At 39.2% G+C, this 24,163-nt stretch overlaps 2 protein-coding genes across 11 annotated transcripts in view; one reads left to right on the top strand and one right to left on the bottom strand.

Annotated features, from left to right (window-relative positions):
• Positions 1–20,230, bottom strand: part of MRPS27 (mitochondrial ribosomal protein S27) — an 87,124-nt gene extending 66,894 nt beyond the window's left edge. Inside the window, exons 1-4 of one of the 3 annotated variants that reach the window (XM_019463051.2) lie at positions 20,125–20,230; positions 15,355–15,432; positions 3,813–3,883; positions 1,532–1,590 (exon numbers count right to left, since the gene is read on the bottom strand). In XM_019463051.2, the coding sequence (XP_019318596.1) occupies positions 1,532–1,590; positions 3,813–3,883; positions 15,355–15,432; positions 20,125–20,197 (281 nt within the window). In that variant the 5' untranslated portion in view covers positions 20,198–20,230. Of the gene's footprint in view, positions 1–1,531; positions 1,591–3,812; positions 3,884–6,292; positions 6,390–15,354; positions 15,433–20,124 lie in introns of those variants that run through there. The other 2 variants (XM_019463052.2, XM_019463053.2) reach the window with 2 other exon arrangements.
• A 58-nt stretch (positions 20,231–20,288) lies between these two features.
• Positions 20,289–24,163, top strand: part of PTCD2 (pentatricopeptide repeat domain 2) — a 115,022-nt gene continuing 111,147 nt past the window's right edge. For all 8 annotated transcript variants that reach the window (XR_008423834.1, XR_008423835.1, XM_019463056.1 and 5 more), the window contains exons 1-2: positions 20,289–20,426; positions 21,411–21,503. Coding sequence is in view for 6 of the 8 variants with exons in the window: in XM_019463056.1 (XP_019318601.1) it covers positions 20,315–20,426; positions 21,411–21,503 (205 nt within the window). In the remaining 2 variants the exon portion in view is untranslated. The remainder of the gene's footprint in view (positions 20,427–21,410; positions 21,504–24,163) is intronic.

Below are 24,163 nucleotides of genomic sequence, written 5' to 3'. Positions count from 1 at the left end.
CATTTGTACACAAAACACCAAAAAGGTGGCAGAATTTACCCAATTCAGAAAGAAAGAAAAAAAAAAGGCTCATTTCTGTGTAGCAAAATCATGTAAAAGAAAATTGAATACATTTTCATTAAAATAAAGAAAGCTTTAAAAAATGTACCTAGGGGATACCTGCATGGCTCAGTTGGTTGAGTGTCTTACTTTGGCTCAGGTCATGATCTCAGGCTCATGAGTTCAAGCCACGCATCCAGTTCGTTGCTATCATTGTGGAACCCGCTTGGGAGCCTCTGTTCCCCTCTATGCCTGCCCCTCTCCCACTTATGCTCTCTCTCAAAAATAAAATAAACATTAAAAGAAATAATAAAAAATACCCAGATGGAAAAAATAAAAAACTCTCTTAAAACAAAGGACAAATGGCAAATTCTAATGTAATGCTTACTAAGAACATTTTTTAATTAATTTATGTATTTTGAGAGAGAGAAAGTGCAAGCTAGGGAGGGGTAGAGAGAGAGGGAGAGAGAGAGAGAGAATCTCACACAAGCTCCACTTTGTTAGCACGTAGCCAGATGTGGGGCTCGAACTCATAAACCATGCGATCATGACCTGAGCTGAAATCAAGAGTCAGGTGCTTAATCAACTGAACCACCCAGGCACCCCAAAACATTTTAAGCATCAGTTTGAATCTATTTTTGAAACCCAGGAATTGGAACAAATCATAAATCAGATTTTTTAAATCACAACAAGGAATCACAATAAAAAGTTGTAAGGTATCATTTTGATCTGATAGATGAAACTATAAGAAAAAAATCAGATTTATTTGACCAGTCCCTTATTTAACAAGCTTTAGGTTATTCACATCTTTTGCTACTACAGATGGTGCTGTAGTGAACAAGCTTCTTTTTCTTTGTACACACAGGTGAGTGTGTCTGTAGTTCACAGTAGGATTGTTCACAGCTGTGGGAAAGTATGAAGCAAATGTGGTAATGTCCGTAAAGTTTTAAAATATAGTGTTAATTAAAAATAGGTGCTGAATAGTGGATATAGACTGCACTTCCATCTGAATAAGAAAGGGAGAGAAGAGATATATAAAATTGTTCACCTATCAGACTGACAAAAAATCTCAAAGTGTGAAAACACCTGTTGGCCAACCTGTAAAAACAGGCCTTTCTACTCCAGTGCTGGCAGTAATGTCAGCTGGTGAAATCTCAATAGAAAGAAATCTGGCAGCAGCTATTATAATTACAAATGTATACACTTATGGGGATTATGTGTAAAATTACATGTGTACAGGGTTGTTAATTACTATACTACACCTACTACAAAGAGACAGAGCAAACAACCTAAAGGTCCTGTAATAGAGAACTGGTTTAAATAATACATTCACAATAGGGAATATGATGCAGTTATAAAAAATGAGGAAGCTATCTATATACTGATATGGAAATATCTCCAAAACACAAACTTAAAAAGGTGCTAAATATTATGCATAATACCTACCACCCTTTGTGAGAGAATATATAGTCAAATCAAATGGAAAACTTACTTGTAAAGGTAATACTCTGCATGGTCTATCTCTTCTCTAGATGAAATGTTGTCCACAAACTGAAAGACAGAAAAATAAACTTTGAATACAGATTATGCTATATATTGGACCCGATTCACACAATGACCTTAAAAAAGATAGGACATCCAGGGGCACCTGGGTGGCTCAGCTGAGTAAGCATTCAACTTAAGCTCAGGTTATTATCTCATGGTTTGTGAGTTCGAGCCCCGTGTCGGGCTCTGTGCTGACAGCTCATAGCTTGGAGCCTGCTTTGGATTCTGTGTTTCCCCTCTCTCTCTGCCCCTCCCCAGCTCATGCTCACTTGCTCTCTCTCTCAAAAATAAATAAACTTAAAAAAATTTTTTTTAAAAGATAGGACATCCATTTTATTCGAACACTGTTCCCATGGTACGGCTCCATTCTTGAAACCCTTCTGTGCTAATGCAAGGAACACACAAAGCCTTCTGTTTTTCTATGTGTAGATCAACCTTGATAAGAAAAACTGTTTGAAAACCAAACATGAAACTTGCCCAGAACGAGAGAGCTCCTCCTACTATGTTTATAATTAGTTATCAATATTTCTCACCTACATGAGAACAGGTAGGTGAAAGGAGAAAGACTCTAATGGCTGAAAAAATATGGCCCAAGAGATGAAAATCTAAATTTAGAAAATGTAGCCTTACGACCATTTTTCCTACTCTGACCCTGCTATGAACCAGTCAACCTGTGATCCTTCCACCAACAAAGTCTTCCTTTGAACCATAAAATCCTTGTGTATGCTCCTAACTCCAAAGTAAAGAAACAAACAAAAAAAATTATTCCAAGGATGTATTCTATCCTATAGGAGACACAGGCAAAAAGGATGGAGTAGGACAAAATGCATGTTGTGCCTAAAATTGAAACTTTATGAAGAAAAAGAGCAAAAGTGGAGAGGCTTTCTAAAAATGTCTAGGACTTAAGGATTTTATTTAGAAATCTCATTAAGGAGCAGATAAAACACAATTCAAACACAGGACTTAAAGTTGAGAACTCATTCTCCTGAGCGAGTGTTTGCTGTGTGGCACAGACAGATGGTACAGCCACTCCGGAACTTAGCTGGTCCATCTGCATTAAAAGAATAAGGGCACCTACACTGAAGAGTGTGAGACGCCAGTGAGAAAATGTACGTGAAAGCTCTTTAAGCTCTCAAGTGCTGCTTAAACAAGTATCAGGTATTATGGCATTCAGAAATCTTATCCATCATGTAAGAGATGAGCAATGGCTTTTCAGTCCCCCTCTGAAAATTGAGGCTACACAATTTAGGTTATGACCTAGTTAAAACTGCTTCCCTAGTAAAAGGAAAATATCAAGAGGCAGAAAGAAAAGACTGAGACTAAAAAGGATAAGGGTTTCTTTACTTTTCCTCATGTAAATTTAAAAACATCCTGAATTTTATGGTGCCATTAATTTCTACAAAGAATTTTCACAATTAAGATCTCATTTTAGCATACCAGCCCTGTGGGGAGATGCTACTGATCCCACACTAGAAATGAGGAAATTGAGAGGGGCTCAATTGCCTAATGTCACAAAATGAATTCATGATAAAGAAAAGATCAGATCTACTTGAGGGAGGCAACAGAGAAAGACTTTGATGTCACAGAGATTTGGGTTTGAAGCTCAATTTTTCTATTTATGAACTGTGTGTACTTGAGTAAGTTATCAACCAGTCTGAGTCTTACATATAAAATGCAGTTAACAGTGCTTATCTCATACGGCCGTTAAATGAATTAATAGAGGTAATGTACATTAAGAAGCTAGTACAATAGCTGGTATAGAAAGTGTTCAGTAACAGTTACTATCAATTACCATTCCTGATTTTCAGCCTAATATTACCCTCTGCTCCACTGCACTGCAGTATTAAACAGTAATATCCATTCTTTTATAGACTTTCTCAAATATCAAAATCACTTCCAATATTAACAAGTGAAATACTACTACTTTGAAGGGTGTATCAACATAAAAAAATCATAGTATCATAGAACAGAATATCATATCCTAGAAAAATTCAAATCAGATACACAACAATGATCACTGACACCAGAGTCTGGTAAATTTATTACTTTTTATTTCAGTTATAGAAATTTGCTACTTTACCACAAAATATCTATTAGTAACTACAAAAACATACCCTACTATGCAAGAGTATTTCCTATGAAAGGTAGTCTTTATTTACACAGCTTCATTTAAATAAAGAGTCTCTCATCCTCCTCCTTTGAAAATATAGATGTTTAAGTTTTCTTACCCGTGATATTGTTAAAGAACTAACAGGCAGCTTTCTCTCATATGTTTTATCCATTAAAGATGCTAGATCAGCTGTGAAGACAAAGAAGGAAAAAGAACGTTGTCAAATACATATATTTCTTAAGAAAAATCTAACAGATAACAACTCCTACCAGATGGCTGCCAACATAGTGAAGTCATTATTAAAACAGATGCTCTTTCTTGCTCTTTTTATAAATCATTTTTGTATAAATTAGAAAGGATGAAGGAATATTAGTAATATTTTAAAAAATGGTTTACTTAACTGGAGTAAGGATTATTTTTAAAATCCTACCATATATTTAGCTTTTTAATTTTTTTAACATTTATTTTTAAGAGAGAGAGAGAGAGCACACAAGCCAGAAAGGGGCAGAGAGAGAGGGAGACACAGAATCTGAAACAGGCTCCAGGCTGTGAGCTGTCAGCACAAGCCCGACACGGGGCTTGAACTCGCAAACGGCGAGATCATGACCTGAGCTGAAGTCAGACGCTTAACCCACTGAGCCACCCATGCCCTCGACCATATAGTTAGCTTTTAAACAGTGGATCAATAAAGTACCTCTGGAAGGAGATAGAATAAGGTGTTATCACTGACACTTTCCACGGAAAGGAATTACATAGTAGGGAACCAAAGAAAGGAGATCCTTCGTTGCTTACACATTTATTCTTTTTGCATTTTGAACCAGGTAGCTAGCTGTATTAGCTCTTCAAAAATTTAAAGATTGGAATTTATGAAATGACTTTTACACATTTTCTGAACAAATCTGAGACGCATTCTGACTATGTTTAGTAATTTTTGGCCTGAACTAATTCCTATTCTGGTTGCTTTGAGCAGAATATCCACAGAAATACTTGGCATTCCTGAGATTACATTGTTATCTCAGAGTCTAAAAAGATCTGAAACACCAAGCAACATACTCTCAAAAGAATTATTTCACACCTTCTCATTGCTTCTCAAAGTTACAATATGTTCTTTCCCCTTCTTTCCTCCCCTGAGCTCATGGTTTTGTGTCTTCTTTCCCTGAGTATAAAATAGAAGCAATCAACAGAACTTCATCCTCCTCCCACCAGGTCTCCAAACTACCAGCATCTATGCACATATACTCTGCCTTCTATTTTTGAATAAAGGATGAACTTTATCAAACAAAAACCAAAATGACAAAAACCTCCCTTAACCTCCTATCTCCTTCCAGATAACTTCTCCGTTGCTCTGTTCCCCTCAGCAGCAAGAGTTCTCAAATCAGTCATCCCTGACACAACTATTACTACTTCCTTAGGTCCTTTCTCTCTTGAACTCGTTCAAATCAGGTTTTAGTTTCCATTATTCCACTAACACCAAAGACCACCTCCACAGCGTTAAATCCAACGGTTAATATTTCATCCACATCTTACTTGACCTCTCACTAGCATGTTAACATAGTTGACCATCCTGTACTCTTTCTTCTCTTTCTTGGGTTCCTTTGCAAAATCTCCTCTTATTGACTTCTAAATGCTGGAGTGCCTAAGTCTCAGTGGTAGACTTTTCACCATCTTCTCAGTCCCTGGGTGATCTCATGCTCTCCCACAGCTTTAATATCATCTACAGATTATTTACTCCACGTATATATGCCTACCCTGACTTCTTTCTGCCTGTAACTTCAGACTTGTGTTTCCAACTGCAGAGGTGACATCTCCATTTGGATGCCTAACAGGTATCTAAACATGGCAGGTCCTCTTAATTCTCCAACCTTTCCCTCAGACTTGCTTTTCGCATCTCAGTAAACAGCTATTACATCTACTGGCTTATTCAGGTCAAAAACCTAGGTGTCTTCCTCAACCCCATTCTTTTTCACTCTATAACCAACTGTCAACAAGTACTAAAGGCTCTAGATTTGAAACATAAATATAAATATGTATTTTTTCCTACTACCACTGCTAATCTCACACCTCCCGACTAGTCATGTTAACTATTGCCCCCCCCCCTTACAATCTAACCTCTACACAGCAGTCTGATCAAGACTTTTAAAAAAAGATAAATCAAATACTGTCATTTTCTCTTCTCAACCAGCCAACAGCTTTCTATCATACTTGGAATAAAATCCAAAATATTTTCTATGACCTACAAATGCCTCCATAAGCTAGTCTGTGTTTGGGTTTTTTTTTTTTTTTTGTATTTTCTGTCTTTTACACTTAGAAGAAGCAGAGGTAATCAGTCAACAAGTAATTATTGAAGACCTATTGCTGTGCATTTAGCCATTTTTTTTCCTCTTTCCTTTCCCTGGAGTGATGCTCTCAACGACTCAGTAGCTACTGGGGGAAAGCAACACAAAACCCTAAAAACCTGATATAATGTAAAAGTAATTACTTTTCTTACAAATACCTTAAAGGGATTGATACCAGGTAATTAAAGACTATTAAAACACACACACATGGAGGTCTCTCAAACCTCTTCACATTAAGGCAAATTACTATTGTTAAACCTACTTGCTCAGAAAGTGATATTAAACAGCAGTCTCATGGTACCAAATCTTTTTGATATACGTTGGATTGAGTTGGCTTCTGTAGCGTGGTAACTCAAGATTCCATTTTAATCCTTCACACCAAGACATCTTCTTCAGTCAAGTGAAATTGGTTGCGGGGCCTCAAAAAAGCAACAGCTGCATAGCAAGCATCAGATGCATAACATTTGCATATTATAAGTCAGAGAGGGGTTTGCTGCTAAATATTCTATGTGACCAATCACCTTACACGATAGTGTTGGCGTGATGAATGAGGCAGAAAACTGCACAGAGCAGAGATGGCCAGGAAAGCTGGAGCAGCTGTGGCCTACAGAGGGCCAGAGCCATAGGGTTCTGGACCACGGACTTCAACAGCCAAAAAAACACTTCATGTTTCAGTGAGGGGCCCACAAATGCTCAGGTTTGGTTCAAAAAAATGTGCCACAGAAGATGCCTTCTTGCCTGTCATTCAGTTCCTCAGGAATATACACTGCAGCAGACAGCTGAGGTCCACAAGAGCCATATGGGAAAATACATCTTCATTTAATGAAACTTAAAGCTGTATAGACAATGTGAAAGTATGTCCAAGAAATGAAATGTATACTAGTATAAAATGCTCTTATCTGAAGAAAACAATACCATTGATGATTTAAGGTCATAAAAGATTTTATTTAAGGATCCTGCATGATTCCAAGTATAGGAGGGTACTTGTTCACAAACCCGGTTGAGGATTTGAATCATGTGCAGGATTTTAAAACTTTAAAACTTCAGGGGCACCAGCGTGGCTCAGTTGGTTAAGTGACCAACTCTTGATTTTGGCTTAGGTCATGATCTCACTGGTGTGTGAGATGGAGAGCCACTTAGGGCTCCAAGCTATCAGCATGGGATTCATTCTCTCTCTCTCTCTCTCTCTGTCGCTGCCCCTCTCCAACTTGCATTTTTTTCTCTCTCTCGAAATAAATAAACTTAAAAAAAAAAAAAAAGAACTTTAAAACTTCAGATTCCTATGCTTCACACCCAGAGAGTGATTTTAATTCTGTAGGCCTGAAGTGAGACCAAGGAAATACAAATTTTTAAACAAAGGCCCCAAGAGATTGCAATGCAACCTCACAAGAACTAGAGTGAATTATGTTTGAGAACTGCCATGGAGAGAACACAAAACACATCTTCAATATTGCTCTTAAGTTCAAAGATGATATTAAACTGAATTCCATTTCTGGAATAAGGTGGAAAACACCTAAATAAAATATTTTTTAAAAATTCATATATATGACAGTTTTAGGTGAGAAATTATTAGATGGTTTTGGTTTTTTATGATTTCTATGTAACTGTACATGACTGTTAATCAGTAAACACTAAACTCTTTCTGGGCTTAAGATCTGTGTACCTTGGGAAAAATGGGTGAAGGGCATTAAGGAGGATACTTGTTGGGATGAGCACTGATTGTTATCGATAAGTGATGTATCACTGGATTCTAACTCCTGCAGCCAAGACTATACTGTATGTTAACTAACTTGAGAATACATTAAAAAAAAAAATCTGTGTACCTCATCGAACTTACATAATAAACTAGATACAAATTATTGTTGTTACCTCCTAGAAGTGATCAGAACATAGAATATGAAGCTATGTTTCTGTTTCCAGTATTAAAATGCAAATACAGGCACACATGACATATGTACAGAAGCAAAAGAAGGAAGGAGGGAGTAGGAAACACCTAGAAACCATTCTGAATGTAGATGTTTAGATTTTCATGTATCCACTTGTCGGTCACCAGAAGCTTTAAAACAAATAGTTTCAATAAAGGAAAAATCTAAAGGCAAGCTTTATACGCATATATACTAAGAAAAAGAGACTAAAGGAGGATGATATGGAACTGAAAGATTAGGAAAGCTGGTTTCAGAAAATGTCAGGCTTCAAGCAAGGTTTGAAAAATCACTGCAACAAGCCAAAGGCCTCCACAGCTGAAATGACACAGCAAAACTAAACCTCAGCTAATGAGAGAAATGTTTGTAAGAGAGGACCACAGTGCTTTGCTTCACCCTAATTCAAACGAGTCAGCGGTGTATATACTTCTCTTTGATTCCGAAAGGGAGTTCTTTAAAAAAAAAAAAAAAAGAAGTGCTGAAAACCTAAAGGTATCCCTTACTTTATAATTACTTATAAACTGAAAAATCAGAAATAAAACATTTAATTCAGTAGGGCTCAGAAATCCAATTCAGCTCATCACCAGGGCCCTTACCCCTAGCAAGGTGATGCAAGCCAGAGACCTTTTTCTCATAGAAAGCAGGGAGCTTCCCCATCAGGCCTGCCCTCCTACTGGCACCCTATCAGTTTGCCAAAAAGGGTTTCTCCTTAGTCCCATTCACTGTGGGCCCTAGTCTGTAATTCAAAAGCTGCTCACTGGTTAATGCTGTTAACTTGCACCTTCTACTTCCTCAATAGATCTACATGGTTAGTGGAGGAATTTCAGAGGCGATGCTTTAATTCAGTGTTTATTTTAACCAAAGGGAAGCCCAATACAGAAACCAGTTTAAAACTGTAATCTTCTGACTTGAAATGGAAAGCCCAAGAACCCCTAGGGTTCTCTGAAGCTCAGTTGGTAAAAGTAAGGCCCTTTCAATAAAAATATCAACTGTTATGGGTTAAAATGTGTGGAATACTTAAATCCACGAGCTCATACTGATATTTAAAAAAATCTATCACCAGTGATCATTTTTGGAGGATGGCAGGTCAACCCATGATTTTGAAAGCTGCCTCTTTCATACAAACTGTACTGCTGATGAAAGAGATAACTAAACTGCTGATGAAAGAGAATTCTTCTAAGACATTTTCTGGGTAATAAATAAGAAACAATTGAATTAAAATGGTAACATTTTGCAGCTCCTAATAAAAGAGTAGATATAAGCAATAGTCATGACTGGCCTTTAACATCACAGAGGCCTTTAACATAAATGCTGTATGCCTCTTGACAAAAGTAAACAACACTTATATTCATGCCAAAAGAAAAACAAAAAAACAAAAAACCTAAATCTGATCAAGTGTCCAACTCTAACTGCCAGCTTTAGCAGACAAACAGAAGGTAGAAGAACATGTTAAACACCACCAAAAGAATGAAAACAGCAAATCCAGAACGTGGGAAACAAAAGACCAGTTTTCCTCAACAAATAACAGCAAGAAAAAGAAACTTATAGATTAAAAAATATTTAATTAAAAGACATCTCAACACATTACAGTGTATGAACCTTACCTGGGCCCATTTCAACAAACTATAAATTAAAAAGAAATGTATAAGACATTTGGGGAAATGTAAACATTGATGGCACATCGAATGACGTTAAGGAATGACTAAGTTTTTTAAATGAGAATGGTATTATAATTGTATTTTTAAAAAATCCTTGTCTTTTAGAGGTACATGTGAAAATACACATAAAATGATCTGCTAACAAATGTTAAAAAGTAATCAGGTCACGGGAAAGGGGACTGATGAAACAAGTCTAGAAGGAATTGACAACTGCTGAAGCAGTTGTACCGGGTGACAGTACTCCGGAGGTTCATTACACCAACTTCTCTACTTCTATATATTTCTATAAAAAAGATTTTAAAAGAGGCAAGAGAAGGGGAGGATATAATGAATTGCACTGTATGGACCTTATCTGCATACTGATTCAACCAAACCATTAAAAAGATTTATGAAATTATCAGGGTAATTTGAACACTGTGTCTTTCACATTTAAATAATTATTAAAAATTTAAGTGTGATAGTGGTATTAAAAGTACCCTTATATTTGAGATATATATTAAAATACTTATGGATGAAATTAGATACTATCTGGGATTTGCCTCAAAATAAACCAAAGGATCAGCATGGTACAATCAGTAGAATTAGAGATGAAGTAAATATTAGCCATGAGCTGCTAATGGGAGCCAGTATTAGGACTTCTTGAGGGGGAGGAATGTTTTATTTCTTACATAGGTTTGTCCACCTTGTGATAGTATACCAATTTAAACATTATGATTTATGGACTTTTCAGTATACATTATACTGCAACCAAAAGGTATTTTTTAATTTTTAATGTTTATTTAGTTTTTTGAGAGAGAGACAGTGTGAGCAGGGGAGGGGCAGAGAGAGAGACACACACACACACACACACAGAATCCAAAGCAGGCTCCGGGCTCCGAGCTTGTCAGCAGAGAGCCCCACGCGGGGCTCGAACTCACGAACTGGGCCAAGGTGGGAGGCTTAACCGACTGAGCCACCCAGGCGCCCCAAAATGTATTTTTTTTTTAAAGCAAGAAATCCACTGTTCAGTGCGAGGGAAGACACTACTACAGATATCACCGAGAAAGCTATTTTTCAGCATAAAGGAAATGGGCTCAAGTAAATGTCAAAATATGGCCTCAGTTTCCTCATCTATAAGCTGCAGCTGCATTAGCTGGCTGTTGTGTGCATTAAATGGGATGGTGCGTCTTAAGTGCTCAGCACAGAACTAGTAACGAATGAAGGCTGCCTTTCGACTCTTTTGCCACAACACCTGACTTGCATTCATACCCTGCTTGATCCCTAAACTGCAGTGTAGGTACCAAATAGCACCCGCGGTTTTAATCAAGACCTCCGTAGTAATAAATTACCCTCCTACCGGGGCTGGACAGATCCCCATTAGGGCGCCCCCAAGGCTCTAATAGAAAACCACTGAGACTGAACAGGAGGCACCAGAGCCTCACGCCCGTCAGAGCAAGCACCGAACATCTCTCACGCGCAAGTAACCCGCGTGGAGGCGAAATCACGTAAGCAGATGGAAGCCAAAGCCGTACACCCACCCAGGAACCTTACCTCTCCCACCCAGCTCCACTCCACCCCACGCCCTCCAATGAAGACGCACGGAGTAAATGCCTCATATCGCCCCTCCTCCCTCCCCCAATCAACGAGCCCGCACCAGGTCCCAGCGCCCAATCACAGCGCTCCACATGCTAAGGGCAGGACTCCGCGCACGCGCGTGCACGCGCGTGCACGCACGTACGGAGGAGGCTTCCCGAAAGGTCCGCACCCAAAAGCCCAGTTCCAAAGGCTGCGCAGCGGTCTCCTCAGAGGCGGCGCTGCCACCTACTGTACGATCCTCGGGATGCAGCCCTGGGCGCAGTGCCTCAATTCTGAGGACCCACATCTCAACCCAAACGCTCAACAGTTAGGGAAAATATGCGCGAAAGTTTTAATTACACTTTGTTACGTAGAAGGAAAAAAAAATACTGTCTCAGATAGCCTCTTTTCCTTTAGAGCAGTTGGAGTTTTAAAACCCTATCTCACTTCATGGCCTAATCTTTTATACAGTGTAGAATCAAGAGGCTAGGGATTCATTGATTTCACCTATTTCGGGAGCACCTATTATATGTCAGAGTGTTAACTGAAGCAGGCTTTATAATCCTCCCTAATTTATGGCAACAAGAACATGGGTTAAATAACAGTTTCTGAAAGCTGTCAGAGCTTGGGCTCACATCCAGATGTGTCCTCGAAGTGCAGACTTTTCACCACATCAAACGACACAACAAAGACACAAAGTGCTGTAAGAATACAGGGTGAGGAAAAAAATCAATTCTGACTGGATAGGGATCCAAGATGTACAGAGGATATTCTAGGCAGAGTACCATTCAGTAAATGGTAGCCGTTACTACTTTCCAAGTATACTAATCTTAAGAGAGAGAGGACAATTACCTACATTTGTTGCAGACTTATTATTCTCATTCTCTGGCAAATAGCTTCTGCTTATTCAGGAATCTATGACAAAGGTTCCATAATTTTGTCCCCTAATACACAGGGCTTACTACATCCTATACCAAGGCACCAAATACAATGGTCTTTTCTAAATTTCCCTTCGTACCTAGGAAAGTGTTAATAGCTGAATAGCTTTCCTGGCATATCATAACAACCTTGCAAGATAATTCATGGAGTCCATGTTGGTTTCATCATTGGAATGGTTGTTCCCAAAAAGAGCACTACTGGCCCCAGATGGCATAAATGCCCATTTTCTAAAGAAATATGGGGGTATTTTTTTTGACTCTCACAATGACTACAGGGAGTAGTGAGTGATCAGCAGACAAGAAAATCAGATAACCTGCAATGCAGAGACTGTACAACACATTAAAACACTGTCCCTGTTGGGGGCCAGAGTTTTCAGTATAGAAGGCTGATACAAATATGGACTAGAAGAAGGCAAGGAAGAACCCTCCGGGTATGAACTGGAATTGGAGGTTTTAGCATGAATTATTTGTAAAGTATGTACATGTAAGTTTATATGCATGTATGTGCATGTGTTTATGTGTATACGTACCTTTATTTTTCCTAGCTCTATCTACTGAATAGACCAAGAAGCAAAAATCCCATAGTAGCAAGAGTACAAGTAGTGCACAGATCTTGGTTTCTAACACCATTCCTTATTAAAAGGAAGCAGGACTCCTTGGAGAAAGAATTGATTCCAGGGATAGAGCAGGAAGATACAGGATGGAACATTGGGACTCAGGTTGAAAGGGCTTCTACCACCCAACTCTGAAACAATTTGACCACTAAAATAACAAGGATGGTAATGAATCATTAAAAGAAAAAGAGGAATCCACAACCCACAAGACCATACTGATAATAAACAGAGAAAGAAATGGGAGAAAAGGGAGGGCTCCTGCTTACATTAGAATACTGAGTACTAATCACGAAATGTGGAGGTATTAATAGAATTGGAAAACCATTGTTTTGCAAACATTATATTAAAGATTGATTCAGACAAGAAGCTGAATGGATACTAAATCTTAGGGGGAAACTCTTGATAAGCAGCAGGACACTGGCATGATATTAAAGTATCTGCCCACAAATTGCCCATTAGTCACAAAGGAGATAAACAGTAACTCTACATTGGAAAGATCAGACACATTTGACTGGGTGATCAAAGTTGACCTCAGCAGTGAGGGCAGAGGGACATCAGGTGTCTCCAGATGAGAAGTCGTCCTGAGAAGGACACAATATCCCTGACAATATTCTGGCCGGGGAGCCTTTTGAATCTACTTATGAAGAATATAAAACAAACCCCAAAAGACGAATATTCTGTTAAAAAAAGGGACTCGCTTCTTAAGAAACGTCGAGTAGTCTACACCAAAGCAGTTTAAAGGCAATAGTATATGCCACAAACTCCCAAATGGGTAAAAAAAAAAAAAAAGAAAAAAGAAAAAAAAGTGTGACTGTAGATAAATGAGAAAGCAAAACAAAAAGGTCAAAATGATGACACCTGGTGAATCTAGGCAGAGACTATAGATGCTTTTTGTATTACTCTTACAATTTTTTGTAAGTTTAAAATTTGCAAATAAAAAGTTAAAATATTTGCCCCACATACCATGGCATATAGGACATGGCAGACAATTACACGATTAAAAAAAAGTCAACCTATTGATAATTAACAACTCCATTTTACATATAAACGCAAAGTACTTTTGGGGGCGTAATTTGAAAATAAGCTGAATTTTTCCATAGATGCAACTACCATGTAAACTGAAGAAAGCAGTCTGATTTGTTCAGAACTTTACCAAGAGTTGTTCACCATTTTGTGAATAAATCTGTGTCGCTCATGATAATGCCGCTCCTGGTATTAGAGTTTGCCAGTATACCACATCTATATCCATTTGCATTTCTATCTGATTTCTACATTTCAGTGCAAGTACATAGTGGCTCACCTTCAGATTCTCCACAGCTCTGCCTTGATTAGTCCCTGTCTATACATCCATTCCAGGACACAGAAACCAACTCTGCTCTTGCAATAACAACATCAGGGGAGAAAATGAGTTATTTGCAACCCCTACCTCTTTCCTAAGCTAGCCACTGCACACAGCTACAAAACAGTGCCTCCCCCAGACCCCTGTTATGAGAAGAATCCATAAACAGAGGGGGACTTTATTCTTTAACATAAGCCCAAAAAAGACAAAGAAATCTGAGAAGATTAGATCAGCACTGGAACTGACAAAATATTAAATGAATCCCATAAAACTATCACCAATTGTCTGACTTTATTTATTTATTTTTAAGTTTATTGATTTATTTTGAGACATAGCAAGCAGGGGAGGGGCAGAGAGAGAGGGAGAGAGAGAATCGCAAGCACAGGGCTCAATGCCACAAACCATGAGGTCGTGAACTAAGCCGAAATCAAGAGACGGGTGATTGACTGACTGAGCCACCCAGGTGCCCCCTCCCTTTTTTAATTGTCTGACTTTATTAATGTTCTGTTGATGTTATGCATAATATATATTACATATATGAAGTATTTACATTTCTACAAAGTGCTCATATGGTCAGTGATTTTCTCCAGGCCTTGTTATTTTAGAAAAGAAAGGCTGTCGGGGCGCCTGGGTGGCGCAGTCGGTTAAGCGTCCGACTTCAGCCAGGTCACAATCTCGCGGCCCGTGAGTTCGAGCCCCGCATCAGGCTCTGGGCTGATGGCTCGGAGCCTGGGGCCTGTCTCCGATTCTGTGTCTCCCTCTCTCTCTGCCCCTCCCCCGTTCATGCTCTGTCTCTCTCTGTCCCAAAAATAAATAAAAAACGTTGAAAAAAAAAAAAAAAAAAAAGAAAAGAAAGGCTGCTATCTGTGTAATATGACCTAAAGAACAGGGAAAGGGAAATAAATAAAATAGAAAAGAGTCAGAAACAACTCTGAAGACCACAAGTTAAGAAATAACAATAAAAAAGGATGAAAATATAAAAAATATTTTTCTCTGCAGATAATGTAAAACAGAGACAAGCTGCATGGTAACTAACTATATGACAAAAGTGGGCAAAAAACAAGAAAGAGTCGTTTACATAATTTAGGGACACTAATCATCAAGGCAAAAATTAAAAAGAAATTTGCAGGATAGCAAAAATGATTTTGCCATGTGTGAAGTTACAGTCTAATTCTTTTTAAGACTTAAAACGTGCTTATCTAAATGGGATCATAAGAGCATCATTTCATAAATATAAAAACATGATGGTAAATATAGTGTGATTGACTTGACATATATAACAGCCTAATAGGTACCTACCAAGGTGACAATGTTCTTTTTCTCTTGCTTCCCATTTGTGGCTGTCCACATATGCTGCAGAAAGGAGGCATCTTTTACCTGAGGAAAAAGTCAATTATCAACAGGTGTGGTTTCACAACAGGTTCAGTTTATATGTCTTATTAAAAATATCTTTGTCCTATTTTCAATGTACTAGATTATGTAAAGATTCTTGTACAATACTCTAACCAATATTGCTCAGTTCATAATTCAGTACACGACAACATGCATTCAACATCTGCCAAGTAGAAGATGGAGAAAAAACTGACAATGCCTACAATGAGGTTATGGGTAAGAATGTTAGTAATTTTGTTCCTATAAGTTTAGGACTGGAAACCACTTGTTCCCCCTAAATTATAGCATAGGTGAGCCCTAGAACTCCTTAGAACCCAAATACTTGCTGAACTATTGCTTAACTCACAAATTGAATGCTTTATAATTGTTAGTCCTAAAAACATTTCCGTCTGACTTGGATCAGCACATTTACCCTAACTTCACCTAAAGCAGAGTATCCTGCCCAGTAACCTAGCACCCTAGTTATGAATAAGAAAAACCTAACAAGCCAGATTTGAGGTAACTCACTAGAGGGCACAGCTGCATTCAGGGCACCTGGCGCAATGACTGGCATATGGCAATGCTCATAGACAGGAGTTCAAGGAATGAATGAGAAAGAATGAGCATAAACTTAAACAAAACTAGAAGCTTTTATGTTTCAAAGGACACCATTAAGAAAGTGAAAGGACAGGGTTGCCTGGGTGGCTCAGTTGGTTGGGTGTCCAACTTTGGCTCAAGTCATGATCTCACGGTTCATGGATCCGAGCCCCGCGTCAGGCTCTGTGCTGACAGTGCGGAGCCTGGAGCCTGCTTCAGATTCTGTGTCTCCTCTCCCTCTCTCTCTCCGCCCCTCCCCCACTTGCTCTTGCTCTCTCTCTCTCTCAAAAATAAACATTCAAAAAAAATTTTTTTAAACCAGGAAGGTCTCTCCTTTCTGTCAGAAACAGGAACAGCCCTCCTCGATGTGAGCAAGAGCTAAGGATACGACTGTTAAGCTATACACTTAAGGATACCAGTGACTTATTGTCTACTTATTATTATAATTTCTTATTCTCTATTTATTTTTCTAGAATATGCTTCATTCTAGCATAAAAAATCACCCCCCCCCCATTCTGGAGCCAGAAAAGACAATTATCTAGGTCAATGAAAAATTTCGAATTGGGAGATGAGACAAAAAGTAGGGGTGGTCAGAGTGGGGAAAGGTAGGAGTTCAAGAATGCCCTTTGTGTGCAGTTGTTCAAGGGCATCACATGAACTGAAAACAAAAAAACAAATAAGGACTAGTAAATCTACAAAAGGTAAGCTGAGCAACCTTTATATATATGTAAGCTGAGCAACCTTTATATATATGAACTATTTAATGTTTGCTTTTTAAGAAAGTAACCAGTAATCACTTTCCATCTCCATTGAGTGTAGAACAAAAGGATAAGGGTATAAGGATGAAGAATTTAAATTTAGCAAATAGAAAACTTTCCTAGACCAATAGAAACAAATAATAAATGTAGAAATGTATGGCCAAATTTGGTAAGCAGAATCATGTTCCTCCAAAAGATGTCCATGTCTTACTCTCCCAAACCTACGAATATGTTAGGGTAATAGCTAAGGGGGATTAAAGTTACAGATAGAATTAAGATCACAAATCATCTGATCTTAAAATGAGGTGACTGTATCGGCTTATCCAGGTGGGCCCAGTGTAATCACAAGGTCTTTAAAAGTGGAAAAGACAGACACCGAGATGAATGAAGGATGGAGTGATGTAAAGACGTGACTTGCTCTTACTCGTGTTAAATGTATTTGAAAAAGGGGAGCATCAGCCAAGGATTTCAAGTGGTTTCATGAAGAGGGACAAGACCTGGAAACAGATTGTCCCCTACAGAATTTGCAAGGAACCTGTCCCTTTCAACACCCTGATTTCAACATAGCAAGACCCTCTGTCAGACTTGTGACCTACAGAACTGTAATAGTTGTATTGTTTTATACCACTTTATTTGTAGTAATTTGTTAAAACTACAATAGGAAATCAGTGCACCTTAAAACAAACATTCTTTAAAGAATGTTTCTGTAAGCCTTTTAAAGATAGTAAGAGCCTCACAGGTTTAGGTTTAGGTGTCTGAGTCTGTAAATTCCGCTCTGAATAGGCCACCCAGCAGTATTTACAAACCTTTCTTGAACTTAATTATCCTTCAGCCAGTTAGCTTTGGTGGCAACCATATTCTCTAAAATAACTATCCACTATAAGAAGAAGTAATTTCTCCGTTTAATCTTAAAAAGGTACCTCCAAGGACCAGAATCTCAACGTTTAGTGAAAAATGATTGGCTGTATCTATATTCTTAGTCATTTTGTAGTTACTTTGGCCTTTAGACCAATGTCTCCAAACATGTTTACCATCCAAAGAAAAGCAGTGTGATTGTCGATACAGATAGCCTTTTAGATAAAGTCACAAAATCTCAAGTTGGAATCCTTGGCTTGCTAAGAAATGGTATGAAATGGGGGCAAGTTGCACAAGCTGAGCTCCTTTCATGATACAAAAGACAGCGCCTACCTTGATCAGTTTAAATGAGGGCACATTATGTGTTTAATGTTCACTATGTAGGAGGTACCCAGTGAATTTCTTTTCTCTACCCTATTCATGTGTTATTTATTTTTAAAATACTTTTTTTTTTTTTTTAAAGCTTATTTATGTGGGGGCAGGGGCAGATGGACAGAGAGAGAGGGAGAATCCCAAGCAGGCTCTGCAGAGTCAGTACAGAGCCCAATGTGTGGCTCCATGTCACGGTTTGTGAGATCACATCCCCAAGCCAAAACCAAGATTCAGATGTTTAACTGACTGAGCCACCCAGGTACTCCCCTCTTCGGGTATTTAAATCACTTTTCTAATTTGTACTAAGTATATTTTTTTCCTCTCTTACCCTGTAATGGCTCAAAATATTTTGATGACTTAATAGTCAAGCTCCTTATCAGCATTTTCAAATCCTGAATGGGTTATAATGCACTATCTTAGGTAATTTTTTATTTCAAGTTTTTATTTAAATTCTTAGTTAACATATAGAGTAAAATTAGTTTCAGGTGTAGAATTTAGTGATCACTTAAAACACCCAGTGCTCATCACAAGTACCCTCCTTGAGACCCATCACCCTTTTAGCCCATCTGCACTCGCCTCCCTCCATCAACCCGGTTTGTTCTCTCTAGTTAACAGTCTCTTACAGTTTGCTTCCCTCTTTTTTTTCCCTTCCCCTATGCTGATATGTTTTTTTGTATCTTAAATTGCACACAGGAGTGAAATCACATAGTATGTCTTTCCTGACTGAAGTTCCTACATAATTCTATTACTTGCCTTATAGTTTCCAGTTACTCGTTTCAAGACTCCTTTCTTCTATGGTCTAACCTAGTGCTTATTCAATAGAACTTCCTATAATGATGGAAATGTTCTGACCTATACAACTGTAGCCACCAAACATAGGTCTCTACTAAACATTTAAAAAATGTGTGACTAAAATTGAATTTAATCTCAATAGCCACATGTAGCTAGTAGCTACCACAATGGAAGAACACAGGTGTAAATTACATGTTCACCAGTTTAAGAACAAATGCTAACTTGAAAATTCTCGTAAGTCACCCTTCTCTAATTTCCATTCCCCTATCAGAATGATTGCCCCACACACAATGCAACCATGATGGTCTCCCTGATAAGCAATTCAAGGTCTTGTTTAAATTGAAAAGCATTTAGTAACCACCATAATTAAACATGCTAGCAAATAGGTACAGCAGCTAATTCTTAATGAGATGCCAGGTACTGTACATACTTTACTTAACATGTGAAACTAAACACTTTCACCTGCCAGGTCAACCAATTAATTCTCAGAAAACCTGGTGGCTAACAATGAGGTTTCATGCCCATAGTTAATGGCTGTTGCTAAACAAGTGTGAACAACAGTGTATGTGCTGGTTTTTAACAGGAATTAGAGGAGGTATGTTGGAAACATCAACTGTGATTACTGCATTTTAATCATTTAATCATACTGTTAAGAATACAGTATAAAATTACATAAGACATAAAAAAGTGTTAATGGACTGTGATGGGTAAGGGAGGAGTCAAAACTTAAACACAAATTTTCAACTGCCTGGTATCATGTCCCTAATCCCTGACTTGTTCAAAACTCAAAGGTACTTCAGAAGTGCCTATTGTCTCTACACATGGAAAACTGTGGCATATAAATGTCATTCAAAAGTTGTGCCCCAGATCATTAAGTAATGCGAAATTAGTACTGAAATACTCATCCCATGTGGAAACGAAAGGTCTGGTCAAGTGTGAGGTGGTGAGGTTTTCGACGCCCCTCCAAGAACACTCAAGCGGGGAGGAAAAGTTCTAGCTCTGGGGTGGGCACATTTGGGCTCTTCATGGTCAGTGAAGAGACGACCACCCTAACACAAACCCTGCAAATCACAGGTAAGAGCCCTCATGCCATGACTTCCTTTACTCTTCGCGCTTTTGGGCTGGCAGGCACTATTCTAGGCAAGCATACAGGTCGGGGGCCTTACCTCCCCCTTCTGTGCTACCCAACGCTCCAAACGGTTTCTCTAGCAACTAGAACCCAGAAGCCTTTCCTATCCTGATGAAAACCCACAGCTCCTTTTACTTAAGGAAGAGTGTCCAGGTGCCTAATGAAGTACCCCACAAAAGGAAAGCAGCCACAAACCTGCCAGGGAGATTGGAGGCAGAGACACTCTCCGCGCCAGAAGAAACCAGCGCCTCGCTATGGGGGCTGCCATCTTGGAGCATACCAAGAGGAAGAACGCCCAGGGCTTGAGGGAAAGGAAGGGGTGGGGTCACAGGCTGATGCTCCGCCCCCTTCCCCGGCGCGCGTAGTTGTTGCGGCCCAGGATAACATGGCTGCCGCAGTTCGGCGTCCGAATCACGTTTTGCGGTTTACGCTGCAGAGTTCCATGTCTCCCGGGGTGGGAGGCTCAGGCTCCACATGCTGCTGCTGCCCTCTCGGAGGTATCCGCGGGCTTCTGGTCGTGAAGGAGGGGAGGAATGGGACAGAAGGGAGATTGACACCTTAGCAGGCATCGTTTTTGGGGGAAATAAAAGCGCCTCAGTCGCTCACTGGCCTGGAGCAGCCTATGCTCTCGTGCCCTTTGGTTGCGCGCGTGTGCAGCACTGGCCCTTCGGTGTCGTCGAAGCCCCTTTGCTGGGAACCAGAGGACAGCCAGGCTGGGGTCTTGACCTGGGGGCTGTAGTAGTCCTTCAGATGGGGCGACGCTGTTGTCTGGAAATCCCTCTCCCCCTTGGGTGTACTGTTCTGCAAAGTTTGGGAGTCGAGGTCTTAGACTGAGTTTGGTGTCCCAGCTGGAGAGCTAACAGTCTAAAAGACCTTGAGCAGGTTTCTTCATTTGTAAGATTGTCCATTAATAGCTTTACGGGAATGATTAAATTTCATTATGCTGGTGAGTGATAATAAAATATTTGGCACTTAGTGTCAGCTATTACTCTGCATTTTAATTAAGTATATTCCTTTTCTCTTGAAACCACCCAGTGAGAGAGTTACCATTCTTTTCTTGGTTTACAAAGATGGGAACAGCAAGGCCAAGTAATTAGCCCAAGGTCAGAGGAATCTGGTAGAGGAGGGATTTGCCCTTAGGCAGCGCGACAGTATATTCCTACTGTAACCACTTCTCTGGACTGCCTTCTCATAAATAGACAACACTTTTTTTAAAAAAATATTTTTAATGTTTTATTTATTTTTGAGAGAGAGCACACGCAGGGGAAGGGCAGAGAGAGAGGGGGAGAGAGGATCCGAAGAAGGCTCTGTACTGACAGCTGTGAGCCCGATGTGGGGCTCTAACTGTGAGATCATAACCTGAGTCGAAGTCCGAGGCTTAACTAAGCCACCAGGCGCCCCAGAGACAATCAACCTCTATTCATGTTCTTCACTAACTATAAAAGAATTTAAATGATTTTGCTTTTTTCTTTTATTTGTAGCTAAAAGATATCTACTTACAGATAATGTTGTGAAATTAAAAGAATTTCAGCATAAGAAGGTGGTTATTGCAAATCATCTTCCTGGTACTAAAGGTAATTGAATCTATTTTGTTGGTTCTTTCATCGATATGTCATTCAGGTTTTTGTTGTTTTTTTTTTTTGTCTTTATCCATTTGGTCTCCTCTAATGACCTTATGTCCGAGAAGAGATTGACATAGTTTATTCTTGATTTCCTAGTCTACTCTTAAACGTACTTTTCATCTCACTTTCTGCTACTACAGAGCCTACAGCTCTCCTCTTGTCACTTTTCCCAGGATCCCAGAGAAATACTAAAACTCGTGTTGGAACGAGTTCCCTCAGATCCCTGCCACCTAAACTAAGGGTCAAGGATTAGCAGCAACTGGGAGTTTCATAGAGATGCCCAACTTAAAGCCCAGACTATTAATATGCACAGTAAGGTCTGAGAAGAACTGCTCAAGATGACTGGCTTTAACATTTTTTGATACACCTCTGAGTAAAAAGTACATTTTGCATAGCATCCCCACTGTACACATACATATCTATACACAAATGAAACACAGTGAAACAAAACCATCTTGTGGGATGCATTTTCATATTTTTCTACTCTGCGAAAAAGTCAATAGGGTAAAACATTTTTTTTTTTTTTTAATTAGCAAAATATTGGTCATTTTGGAACCCAGGTGATGAACACATGAGAGGTCATTATACTGTTCTCTTTCTGTTTTCGGGTATGTTTGAAAATTTTTATTACAAAAAGCTGAAAACTACTATCCTAGTTCTTATTCCTGTCAGCATCTGAGAACTCTTGTTGAATTCATTCCCTCTCTCCACATTTTTTCCAGTACTTTAAATTCCTTGATAAGCATAGCAAGACTTCCCTTTGTTAATAACAGTTTAGTTTGTTCCTACTAAATTTCTCAGATCTCCTTCCTCTCACTGTCAAATGTTTATGGGCACGTAATAAACACTGCTTCTAGCCCTCCAGAAATCAGTTTTTCCTCACCACTTTTCTATTCATATACATTATACCACCTAGGGAATGAGTAGATAAGCCTTCAGAGTGAGGGAGAATATGTTAATCTCCAGTGGACATTTTACTTCTGATTTTCTCAGCCTGGATTTTACTTCAGTCTTCTTTTTACTCATCACTTTTGGAGCTTTGTGAAGTTGGCAGTTAGGGCCTCATGTCATTTTTTAGTTACATCCAATTGTAGTGTTTCTAAAGCTGTCACAATTGAGCATATGTTCTGAAAGGCAGTTAATGTAATGAGTGCCAATCTACTCCATGGTCAGATTGATATTTATAAAAATCCTGTTAACATTTCTTCATTATAAGAACCGACAGTGGTCCTCTGTCCTACACCATATTATGTACATTCCCCCCACACACAGCCACCCACCCACTGCCACCAGCTTCCCAGCTCCTCCATAATGGGTCCCTTACCCTTTATGGAGTCCAGTATGATTTCCTGTTAATGTAATTACAGTTCTTCCCTCACCACTTTCCCCTGTGCCCAGTTCTATGCTATTATTCATGCTGATTCTTATACCAAGAATAATCCCCTCTCCTGTGTTTCTCCAGCCCTATCCAGCCACTTCCCTTCTGGTACCTTTCCACATCTGCCAAACCTGGTCTATTTCTGCCGCCCTGATTTCTTTCTATTTATATAGTTGGTCACCTGTCACTCCCTCAGTCATTGTTTTCAAAAAAAAAAAAAATTTAATGTTTATTATTTTTGAGCAAGAGAGACAGACAGATTGCGAGCAGGGGGAGGGGCAGAGAAGGAGACACAGAATCCTCTGAGCTGTCAGCACAGAGCCTGACGCGGGGCTTGAACTCACAAACCGTGAGATCATAACCTGAGCAGAAGTCGGACGCTTAACAGACTGAGCCACTCATGTGCCCCTCAATCATTGTTTTCAGATAGCTTTGCGTAACTGTGTCATGTTTTTTCAAATAGATTAAGTTCTTTCAGGAGGGGAACCCTGCCTTAGCCTTCCTTGTGTTGCTCACAAACACTTAAATCTTGATTTTTTGTTTGCAAGTGCAAATTATACTGTTGAAATTTTGGATTCTTAAGGCTATTGAAAAGTGTAAGTCATCCCATTAGAATTATTTACATTAGAAATTGTTTAGAAACAGTTAATAGTATAAATTCTCTTAAATCTAATAAGTGATGGAATGAAAATGAGAACAAAAAATGATTTACTGGCAATTACTATATAGTAGGCCCTGTGCTAAATGCTTAATGTACGTTATGTCAGGATACCCCATGAGGTAGCTCTCACGATTCTCACTTTACACGTGGAATCAAGTCTAACAGACAAGGGTCTCCCCATAGCATGCAAGTAGCAGAGTCTAGCTTATAGCCCGGGCCTCTCCACCTCTGAAACCTTTAACCATGACCTGGCTCTGCAAATAAAGATTGGATGGTCCACAGTATTAACTTAAACCAGGTGGGCCTTCTTTTCTTTAAATTGAGAACAGTGTCTGCCTCAGCTTCCCAGTCTTGTGTTTTAATACATATTGTGCCATTCCTTTAAGCAGCCTTCCTTCAAAGCTCTGGGCCTTGGAGCAAAACCCGTAGACTTTTCTTGGCAGCTCCTGATACTGAGAACAGCTCTGCCTTCTAGAAAGCAGATGCTTCTTTAGTGCTGGGCTTGCATCTCACCCCACATTCTGCTGAGAATCTGATCCCTTCCTAATGCCAAGAAGCAGTGTTTCCTTTTCG

Source organism: Panthera pardus, unplaced genomic scaffold (genome assembly GCF_024362965.1).
Source record: "Panthera pardus isolate Hobbes unplaced genomic scaffold, ASM2436296v1 HiC_scaffold_2, whole genome shotgun sequence".
Classification (NCBI taxonomy): domain Eukaryota; kingdom Metazoa; phylum Chordata; class Mammalia; order Carnivora; family Felidae; genus Panthera; species Panthera pardus.
This window is presented reverse-complemented; position numbering and strand designations above follow the sequence as displayed.